Genomic DNA, 11,315 nt, shown 5'->3' with positions numbered 1-11,315 from the left:
CTATGTGTGTAACATTTCTGTAAATGGCCTGTATTTGAAAAACTAAGATTTAAGAGGAAAAATATTAGTAGAAGAATGCTATATAAGACTTGATGACAACTAAGTTGCACCTGTTTAAGGAGTGACAAACATGTGTAGTATTATTTTATGCGTAACGACCCACTTGACTTCCCCTTTCGTTCTACACAAAAAGAAAGAAATGGTTGACAAAAATTTAAAGCAAAAAGTCCTGGTAGAAATCTAAAAATCAAATACTAAGTGTATCTTTTATATTAATTTTGCGTATGATTTCAACTGTAATATTGAGACTTCACTCTATGTTACTAACTAATTATTTTTATGAAGTTTCATTAATACCGAAAAATTATCTAATTGCGTACAGTACTTCTCGTGAATCATAGGAGCGCAACGCTCGTTACAATGGATAAAGCATTGACTATGATCATCATAGACAAACCATGTGAATAACCATGGAATCAATTGATCTAGTGAACTTTCAATTTCTCCAAACACCAAAACACTTTGGAGATGTAAGCGTTTTTTTTTCCCCTTTTCTGGTGATAATGCATCATGCATGTTCCAGGTATTTGACTAAATTAATCAAACTGCCCCAAACCCATTTGCCTCGACTTCAAATTCATTACCTTTCGGGGAAAAAAGTAATAAATTTTTTTATATATATTCTCAAGCAATCTCTGTCACTTTGTTGATATGTTTGTTTTAATCTTCTGTTTGGAGTTTTTTTTTTCTAAGTGATGCAAGCTTTTTTATAAGCCGAGAAGCAAGCTTTTATATATATTATCGACTTATGTAAAAGCTTGTATCACTCACTGAGAAAAAAACTCAAAAATAACATAAGATTGAAACAAACATATCAACAAAGTGACAGAGATTGATTGAGAACAGAGAGCAACTTGTGATTATGTATTCATACATTTCTTTTTGATAATCAGGCATGGGGGTAATTTACACACACCTAAACTATTTCCGGTATCCTAATTAGGCAATTTTTTTTAGCCGACATTGAAACTTTTACTGGTCTTGGAATCAAACATGCTGATAAGAGGTGCTTTGTGATAAATATGATTGATTCTCATTGATAAATTGGTGGAACACAGCCACACATATATAGGAAAAGAATACAACCAACTAGGAAACAATAACTATGGAAACAGAATAATAATCCTAGAATTATGGGAAGAGATTGCTCCTATAATTATTCTGACGGATCTCAATTGATTCGGTCCGCTAATACTCCCCCTCAAGATGGAGCATGGAGGGACGTAATGCCCAGCTTGGATGTCAGGAGACGAAAGTGGTCAACACCCAAAGCTTTGGTAAAAACATCTGCTAGTTGGTTCGCTGAGGCAATGTGATGGAGCTGAAGCAGGCCTTGTTGTACTCGTTCACGGACAAGGTGGCAGTCGATCTCAATGTGCTTGAAGCGCTCATGGAAAACTGGGTTTTGGGCAATGTGTAAGGCTGCCTGGTTGTCACAATATAGCTTGATTGGCGATGAAAGAGGGACTGCTAAATCACAGAGTAAAGTTTTGAGCCATAGTAATTCGCAAGTGGTGGAAGCCATGGCCCGATATTTAGCCATGGCCCGATATTTAGCTTCGGCGGAAGAGCGGGAGACAACACTTTGCTTTTTTGTGCGCCAGGAGACGGGGCTACCTCCAAGGTGATGAAATAACCCGTAGTGGAGCGCCGAGTCATAGGACAACTGGCCCAATCCGAGTCAGTGTAGCCAGTGAGTTGGAGGTCCGAACGGGTAGGAAATAGTAAGCCATGAGAGACGGAGCCCTTGAGGTAGCGAAGAATACGAGTAGCAGCTTCCAAATGCGGGACCCGAGGGACATGCATGAATTGACTGAGGAGATTAACAGCGAAAGTGATATCTGGGCGAGAGATGGTGAGATATATCAGTCGTCCAATAAGCCTGCGATAAGAACTTGGATCAGAAATTGGTTCACCACTATCAGCCGTGAGTTTAAGATGTTGCTCCATCGGGGAAGAGGCTGGACGACATCCTGTTTGGCCAGCATCAGCGAGGATGTCAAGAATATATTTGCGCTAATTAATGAAAATACCCGCGGTGGAGCGAGCCACTTCAATGCCCAAAAAATACTTGAGCTTGCCAAGATCCTTTAACTGAAATTTACTCGACAAGAATCCCTGTAAGTGGCGAATAGATGCTAAATCGTTGCCTGTAACAAGTAAATCATCAACATAAACGAGAACAATAAGAATTGTAGAACCAGTTTGCCGAGTAAAAAGGGAGTGGTTAGCTTGGGATTGTCGAAATCCGTCAGAGAGAAGAACAGCAGACAGCTTAGAGTACCAATTGCGAGAGGCCTGTTTGAGGCCATATAGGGATTTCTGTAAGTGACAAACACGCGTCTCCCCCTTTCGGCCATATCCCGGAGGAAGAGACATGTAAACTTCTTCATCGAGGTCACCATGTAAAAAAGCATTGTTAACATCTAATTGGTGCAAGTGCCAGTTGCGAGTAGCTGCAACAGCGAGTACACAACGAACAGTGACCAACTTTGCAACGGGAGCAAAAGTGTCATGGTAATCCAACCCCTCAACTTGAGTATAGCCTTTGGCGACCAAACGTGCTTTGTATCGTTCTACGGATCCATCTGCTTTTAGTTTAGTTTTAAAAACCCATTTACAACCGATTGGTTTTTTGCCAGGAGGAAGAGAACGAAGGACCCATGTTTTGTTGTTTTCTAGTGCCTTCAGTTCGTGAGAAATAGCATCACGCCATTGGGTGTGGTGGATGGCTTGACTATAGGAAGTAGGATCATGTGAATGAGATAAGGCCGAAAGAAAAGCAAAGTGGGAGGGGGAAAGATTGGAATAAGAAATGAACTGAGTGAGCGGATAGACCGTACCTGAAGACTGGAGCAGAGCATCGGGGGAGGCAACAGTGGCAGATGGAAGGGTAGGGCAAAGGTAGTCCCGGAGGTAGCCTGGAGGCCGATGGGCTCGTGAAGGCCGAGAGGGGGCGGCTGGGGGTGTCGGTTCCAGATTGGGAGATGGCTCGGGTGGTGGGGTAGGAGGAGGTGGAGCTGGCGGTTGGGTGGGTGGGGGAGGGGGATCGGGGTTTGATGTAGGAGAGGGGTTGTCAGTTGGATTGAGATGGGGTGGGTCAAGATAGTGAAGGGGTTCGATCGGGTATAAGTCAGTGTGACTGGGGGATGGGTTAGCAGGGGGTGGAATATAATGAGGGCTTTGGGTATGAAAGGGAAAAATATTCTCAAAAAAAGTGATGTCCCGAGAGATAAAAAAAGTGTTTGTGTCGAGGTTAAAAAGGCGGTATCCACTGTAGCGGGGAGGATATCCCAAAAACACACAAGGGACGCCGCGGGGTTGAAATTTGTCGCGGTCGACACGGGATGTCTGGGCATAACAAAGACATCCAAAAACACGCAAGAATTTATAATTGGGGGTGCGACGAAAAAGACATTCATACGGGGAGGCATTTTTCAATGTTTGTGAGGGAGTGCGATTAATGAGATAAACTGCTGTTAAAATGCACTCACCCCAAAATTTGATGGGAAGGTGGGCTTGGAAGCGTAAGCAACGGGCCACATTTAAGATGTGACGATGTTTACGTTCAGCAACCCCATTTTGTTGAGGGGTATCAACACATGTTAACTCTTGTAAAATGCCATGGTCATGAAATAATTTTTGAACAGGACGGGATAAAAATTCAGAACCATTATCTGAACGAAAAAAATTTAACTTTTGTGTTGAATTGTGTTTGGACCATGTTGATAAAAAATTGAATCTTGGAAAGGGCATCCGATTTGTAACGCAATAAATACACCCAAGTAGTACGCGTGCAATCATCAACTATAGTTAGAAAATAACGAGCCCCACAAGTAGAAGGAGTATGATAGCCACCCCAAATGTCAACAAAAATACGAGAAAAAGGGACGACACTTTTATTGAAATTTAATTGAAAAGGTAGTCTAGTATGTTTGCCACGCAAACAAGCATCACAAGGGGAATTTTTATTAGGGGAACGACAATGTAAAAAGGAAGGTAAGCTAGCAGAGGCTGGATGGCCTAATCTTTGGTGCCATAGGGTAGGGTCATCGGTTGGGGATGTGAGGGCAGCAGAGGAAGAAGTGCGGAGGTAGTATAAGCCATTGCGTGCCTCACCCGCTCCAATCACAGTCTTCGATTTGAGGTCCTGAAAGAGACAGAATTTAGGAAAGAAAAAAACAACACACTTAAGATCATGGCATAACTTTTGTACAGATAACAAATTAAAACGAAAACTAGGAACATGCGAGACATCAAAGAGGGTGATAGACGGGGTGACTATTATTTTTCCGATATGAGAGATGGCATGAGTGGATCCAGAAGCAGAACGAACTGGCAAAATATTATTAGTAGCTGTATAAGAAGTAAAAAGTGATAAGTGAGGCGTCACGTGAGAGGACGCACCGCTATCAATAATCCAATCATTTGAAAATAAATGGGTGTTACCAGTGAAAAAAGCAGATGGATTATCGTAAAAGCCATAGGCTTGGGACGCCTCGGCGGGGCTCAAGCGTGGAGTGAAATCCATGTCCGATGTTTGCGCTGCATAATTGGACTGGGCAGAGGATTGGTTGGGGAGGCGATTGAAGAACCATTCTGGATACCCAATAAGTTTAAAACAGCCCGACTTATAATGACCTGCACGGTTGCAATGAGTGCAGTGAGCGTTCGGGTCTTTGTTGGGTCGGGATGAAGTATCGGGCTGAGCATGGTGCAGTTGGCGTGGTGGATTGGCAGGCGAAGGGAATTGTTGTGGTTGCCGTCGGGATGGAGACTGCTGTGGTGGCGGAAAAAAACGTGGCCCTGGTGGATTTCGGTGTTGTCCACTATTGATTTTGGGTTGATTGTGTTGAGTTTGGAACCTGTGACTCACCATGGCCGAGTCTTCTTGAATGGGCTGAGTGGTGATGATAGGTTGTGGATTTTTGGTGTGTTCTTCCGCGATTAACAAGCCATGAACCTTTCCAAGGCCGGGAAGCGGATCCATGGCGAGAATCTGAGTACGAAGAACATGATACGGTTCGTTGACTCCCATCAAAAGCTGGTATACACGCTTATTCGACACCCTTTTTTGCCAAGCTGTGGCGGTACCACATGTGCATTCCGGAAGTGGATCAATCCCATCGAGTTGATTCCAAAGCGTTTTGAAGGCAATATAATAATTGGTAATATCAAGATTACCTTGTTGAAGATGAGTGGTCTCTCTTTGAATTTTAAAAACGGTAGCATTATTCCCTTAAGTGAATCTGGATTCAAGATCACGCCATAGTTCATACAGCGTGCGGCAACTGGTTAGGCTTGGAGTAATTGTGTTGCTGATGCTGTTCAACAACCATGAGAGAACCATCGTGGAAACTCGTTTCCACAGGGGTTGAATATCGGGATCTATGGGGCAAGGTAAGGTGTTATCAATGAAACCCAGTTTATTTTTGGCACAAAGGGCCATCGTGATAGAACGGCTCCAGGACCCATAGTTGGTATGGGTTAGAGCAATATCAACAAGGGGGGTACGGGGGTGGTCGGCTGAATGAAGAAAATAAGGGGAAGAGAGATCAGAAATAAGTTTCTGAACCTTTTCTTGAGCCTCAACCATGTCTGTAAAGATGGATTGAAGGTTGAAACTACTGTACTCTTCCAGTGTGTCGTCTTATGCGAAAGAGAAAGAGCAAGAACATGAACCCTGCTTTGATACCATGATAAGAGGTGCTTTGTGATAAATATGATTGATTCTCATTGATAAATTGGTGGAACACAGCCACACATATTTAGGAAAAGAATACAACCAACTAGGAAACAATAACTATGGAAACAGAATAATAATCCTAGAATTATGGGAAGAGATTGCTCCTATAATTATTCTGACGGATCTCAATTGATTCGGTCCGCTAATACATGCAAACTTGGAGAGTACTGAGTCCCTCACATTGGCCGTGCAAGAACCAAAAAAAATAAAGTCCCTCACAATGGAGGAGGTTCCCCTCGTGGTTCCTTCACATCCAATCCGGTCCATATTGCTCTTTCTAGGATTTCGAGTGAACCCACACAGATGCATGATATATATAAACCGTTCATGTTGTGGGATTCACTGAAAATATAAATCAATCAAACAAAAAAAAAAAGATTAGTCGGATATCAGTAAGGACGTAAGTAGATCAAATTTGTACATTCAAGAAAAAATGAACAAAGAAATATGATTTGAAACTAGAACCATCCCGTTTTTCTTCGACTAGCTCATGTATCTATTGACGCCCAATCCATTTAAATTTTGCCGTGAATGATGTTATCAACAACGGTTCGAATCATCTTCATAGACCCACTCCAAAGGACAAACCGGACAAGATTGGATGCAAGTAATCAATCCGCCATCTTTGAAACACTACAATTTCTGCTTCTTCCGTACTCAACATGCCTTGTCTCTACCGTTACTTCTTGCCCAAACTCACACGGCCTGTCTTCCTCAATCCTCCCAATGCCGACGCTCCTCGTCCACCGCAAGCTTCTCCTGGAGGCTGCCGGCAATTTCACATGCCGCGGCCTCTGGAGAATCTCTGATTGGACCCTGTTGCTCAGATTCCGAGCTGAAGCAGCCCTCACGAGCTCCGTTAGATCTTCATTTTGGGTGGAATTTTTTGCGGAGCCGAAATTCAAGGTACCGGGCGGATTGTAGAATGGGACGTCGACGCAGTAGCCCCTTGCGCTGCCCTGCTCGCCACGCGCCGCCCAATCCAACATGGTCTGGACGTAGAAGTCCCTGGCCTTGGTTAGGACTCTAATGGGTGCTTTGAAATATCTTGCGTATTTGGTTTCTTTCCCATCCTTTTTGGCCATCTTAATTTTGCTCTGTTTTACACCCTTTATGAGTGTCAAATGGCTTGGAGAGAGAGAGAGAGAGAGAGAGAGAGAGAGAGAGAGAGAGAGAGAGAGAGAGAGAGAGAGAGAGGATGGATTAGCTTGATGAATGCAATGACTATTAATAGGAGATTAGTTTAGCGGGAGAGTTGTTATGCATAATGGATGAGTTCTATCATTAGTTTAGGGTAATAACTAACAGTTATTAAACATAATTAATATTTTCTTAAACAATGTATACAGATACGGAAATGGCAACGAACATGACAATTGTTTATTTTCCTCTTCTTTCAATTATTCATACCTACACTGTAAACACTAATTATATTAGCTTAAGGCTCCCATCAAATATGTTCACGACCGATGGTATATTTCACCAAACACCTTCGAAAGCGCTTCGCTTTCTCTTCAAGGAGGTAACGCTCCTCTATCTGTTGTCTCGATCGCTTATCCGCTATAAAATTTATAAGAGCCGTTTGAAGGTACGTACTGATCATGTATCCCGACCCCCTGTTTCACGTGTGCCCCGACATGTCCCATGAAAAAATAAACTAAAATTTAAGAGACGTAGCCCGTGGTTGCCCAATATTCATGTCTTCTGTTCGTCGGACAAGGGTGCAACGACTTCCTAGTTGTGCAGGGGCTTCATAGCCCTAGTGCATTTGAATAACTCTTTCGATATCTGTGTGTAGGATCTATCATATCTCAAAACTAATGAAACCTATTGTTACATTTGATGGAGAATTGTAACATATATATAACTACAGCATAACTTATACGTAATTCATAAACAGCGACGATTGAAGCCGGACAGTTTACCGGATGTAGCCATGTTACTAACCGTGGATGGATCTTATGTACCGTTTGTCAAGTTTCTTAACAAAACATGATGCACTAAAATATTAAATCATTAATGTCATGCTCTGGTCCAAGTGTTTTCAACCAAACACTGCCCTGTTTCTACGCACAGGAACCAATATAGAAACAAGACTTCATTAATAAACTTGATCAAAAGTACGAAGTGTCGAAATTGAGCCAAATACAACCTCCCAATAACCAGTAACATCAAAACTGCTGACATCGGCTACAATTTGTGCCTTGGCAGACATCTTTGCCAATGGAGTTGTAGTCGCTGCTACCAGGTTGCTGTTTTACTAGCATTGCTCTATCTACTGCATTCTGAGATCTTGTTTTCTTCATATTTTCAGCTTTCAATTTTCTTTGTCAAATTCAGTACGAGACTCGCATTATTAATATTTAGTCCTTGTAAAAAAGATAACGCAAGGAGAGAAGCGCATTACTATTTGAGAGAGAGAGAGAGAGGCTGCCTCCGGGGTGTTCCCTGCGGGCTAGTTCCCGTCTGGAGAGAGAGAGAGGGGCTGCCTCCGGGGTTTTCCTTGCGGGGCTAGTTTCCATCCAGAGAGAGTGATGACATCTAAGTTAACTATTATCACATCGGACAAATTAAAATTATTTAAGTTGTTTACAAAGCGTGAACGTAACAACCTACTATTGCCCAGACTTGGTGGTGTGAGTCCGTAACCCGAGCCACAGACTCTTCCACACCGTTGGGGGCACAGATGGGCCGAATCTATTGCATGAAGCTAAGGCCCGACTCAAACAATAAAAGGTCATGCAGGCCCAAGCAGGTTCTCGGTTGGCCTCCTATGAAAAGCCTTGTCATTGGGCCATGTTTGATAAGGGAGTTAGGGGTTGTGATAGGATTGTTAATCTTGTGATCCCTTTAATTCTTTGTTTGATTGCACAATAGTGATTGGGATTAGTAATACCATGGGATTATCAATCCTTCCAATTCATGGGATTATCAATACCACCTCTCAAATATTAGGTATTACTAATCATATCCCAAGCTATGTGATGCAAAATGACCTCCTTGCCCATGCTATTTTCTGTTAATACCAGTAGTACCCTTTTATTACTCACCCACCTGTACGCAAAAGGACTCCTCGTACTTAAAACACCCAGATCCAGTCATGTATGTATGATAAATAAAAAAAGGATGTTCCTAGCCTTCCATAACCTGAGGTCCAGAGTCCATTGGCTTTTTCCTTCTGTAATGCAACATACAGTATTTGTCAAATACTTTTATCCAAATAAAAAAAATTACTTTTACCCAAATATTTTTCAAAATATCTAAGAAAAAAATCCAAAAGCAGGTTTTTTGGGCTTTTATCTTGGATATTTTCAAAAATATTTGGGCAAAAGTCATAATTTTTTACTTTTTCCATTTGATGAGACGAATCAATAATCCTCACAAGTTAGGCGCAAAATTAACAAAAGCAAAAAAATTATGCATGAATAATCAAGAGGGAGATGAGAAGATGGAACTCATGCATGCATTTGTAGCCTTAAAGCATCTCATGGCCTCTATAAATTATGCAGGTGCCTTATTTGTCGTAAAATTCGAAAAAAATCAACTAAATGAACCGATCAATGATACATGGATGGTTGTCCAAATAAGAATTTGGAAATTGATTGGATGAAAAAATAGGCAAATTGTTCGAAAATGATTGAAAAATGCAATCTGTTAGTGGGACTTCCTTGCAATTTAATAGACCAGATTTTTCACCCATGGGTATGATTGAAAAATGTAATTTGTTATCCTATCCCTTCGTATTCCAATCAAACAAGGAATTGAGATTGGTAATCATAATCCCATGATTTAATCCTTACACAACCAAACACCCACCTGAGATTACCTTTGGAATTACTAATCCCATTTTCTTATCAATTCCACCTCCTTACTAATCCTATTTAATTCAACACACTTAGGGGGTGTTCGGACAAATAAGCCAAAGTGGCTTATTTTTTGTTCTTATTCAAAATTTTTTCGTATCACTTGGCTTATTGTCATTTTTTTGGGGATTATTGCATCCTCACGACAAGAGGAATCTAAAAAGTAAAAATTTTTGACCGAAATCCATTTTTTTTTGAATAAAGACGAAAAAATTGGCTTATTGATTTTTTTTCATCTTTATTCAAAAAAAATTGGATTTCAGTCAAAAAATTTTACTTTTTAGATTCTTCTTGTCGTGAAGATGCAATAATCTCCAAAAAAATGACAATAAGCCAAGTGATACGAAAAAAATTTGAATAAGGACAAAAAATAAGCCATTTTGGATTATTTGTCCAAACACCCCCTTAGCTAACATGGCTTGAGAGTTGTAGCCCATTATGCTAGGGAACCCACGTGACCTCGTGCATAAATTCCAATAATTGAGTCCTTGAGAGGCCTGCCTCGCGAATTCATTCGGGCCCGATGGCCGGTCGGTGTCTGGCCCAATTTTTTCGCCCGCTGGCCCTTTCTTGTCTTTTTTTTTTTTGGGTGTTATTTGCTTCCCTAATTAAATTTATTCTTTTTTTTTTATAAGTGCACAAAACTTTATTAGGCTCAAACCAAGAAACAAAGTACAAGGAATAAAATCCCCTCACAAGAAACATCTATACAATCAACCATATAAGGCAGCTCTAAACAAAAAGACAAAGGAATATATAGTAAAACTATACAGACTCCATAATCATAATTTTAACTTTTTCGATTTCTCTTTTCGAGTCAAATCAATAATCCAAAAAAGTTAGGCGCAAAATAAACAAACGCGAAATTTTTTTGAATAAGAACAAAATGCCCCAAAAAAAAAAACTTAGTGAAAGCTTTGGGATATGGTGGAGTGTGGTGTGGAGTCTGTGGATAGTGGCAGACATGGGTATTGTGGTATGGGAGCCAGGACACCCCTTGTCTTGCTATCTTCTAACTAATACATTTGCCAAGTTGAATGTGGCTCTAATCAATCTTTTAGTCTTCTCCCTTCAACAAAATCCTAGTTCCTCCCTTGGGTGTGGATCAAACTGATGCATTAGTTCAATGTTAAGGTAAATAATAATAAATTTAACGAAATTTACCTCATGAACAAAGTTAATTTTTTCCAAAGAACCCAACTACCCAAGGCAGGGATTAAACTTTTAAAAGTTTTCTGGGGGAACTTATATTGTCGGTTAATGATGGAAGTTATTTGCAAGTAGTACTGTTATGAGGTACAACGGTTCTAGCCAAAATGTTCTTGACAATTTGCGAGCTAAATTAATGGTCTTAATAGAGCATCCTTATCAGGAGGCAAGCCAAAATGCCTTTTAGGCTAATTCAGCGAGTCAAACTGCCAAAGGCACAAAATGGCCTCAAAATCAGCCTCAATACTCTTACTCGCTAGTCTGCAAAATTTTACAATTGCTTGAGTTCCTTGTCGAGGTTGACGAGACACTATTCACCCGCTACTGAATATTTTAATATATTTCCCAAAGCCAGGTTGTCTCCCGGCATCCCAAGTGCCAGTTGGTCTACGTCGTAAATTGCTAATCCCCCCCCCCCTCCCCTCTGTTTTCCTTCC

At 41.0% G+C, this 11,315-nt stretch overlaps 2 protein-coding genes across 2 annotated transcripts; both read right to left on the bottom strand.

The window, feature by feature from the left end:
- Positions 1 to 3,813: 3,813 nt before the first annotated feature.
- Positions 3,814 to 5,050, bottom strand: LOC131302890 (uncharacterized). Its single transcript, XM_058329682.1, has 2 exons — positions 4,510 to 5,050; positions 3,814 to 4,210 (listed from the first exon to the last, which is right to left on the bottom strand). The coding sequence occupies exons 1-2, from the start codon at positions 5,048 to 5,050 to the stop codon at positions 4,176 to 4,178; spliced, it is 576 nt and encodes a 191-aa protein (XP_058185665.1). The 3' UTR covers positions 3,814 to 4,175.
- Positions 5,051 to 5,770: 720 nt separating this feature from the next.
- Positions 5,771 to 6,997, bottom strand: LOC131303494 (uncharacterized). The gene has a single exon (XM_058330385.1). It carries the CDS (start codon positions 6,889 to 6,891, stop codon positions 6,418 to 6,420), a length of 474 nt encoding a protein of 157 aa, XP_058186368.1. The 5' UTR covers positions 6,892 to 6,997; the 3' UTR covers positions 5,771 to 6,417.
- Between the last annotated feature and the right edge of the window lie 4,318 nt (positions 6,998 to 11,315).

This window comes from Rhododendron vialii, chromosome 10a, assembly GCF_030253575.1.
Source record: "Rhododendron vialii isolate Sample 1 chromosome 10a, ASM3025357v1".
Taxonomy (NCBI): Eukaryota; Viridiplantae; Streptophyta; class Magnoliopsida; order Ericales; family Ericaceae; genus Rhododendron; species Rhododendron vialii.
Note: the sequence above shows the minus strand (reverse complement) of the source record. Positions and strands in the feature narration are given on the sequence as shown.

What these genes read in the sequence shown, in the direction of transcription:
- LOC131302890 (XM_058329682.1), bottom strand. Translation starts at nt 5,050, where the DNA reads ATGGATCCGCTTCCCGGCCTTGGAAAGGTTCATGGCTTGTTAATCGCG. An exon ending in TCCATCTGCTTTTTTCACTG is followed by an intron (nt 4,211 to 4,509) that starts GTAACACCCATT and finishes TGTCTCTTTCAG; the next exon opens with GACCTCAAATCGAAGACTGT.
- LOC131303494 (XM_058330385.1), bottom strand. Translation starts at nt 6,891, where the DNA reads ATGGCCAAAAAGGATGGGAAAGAAACCAAATACGCAAGATATTTCAAA.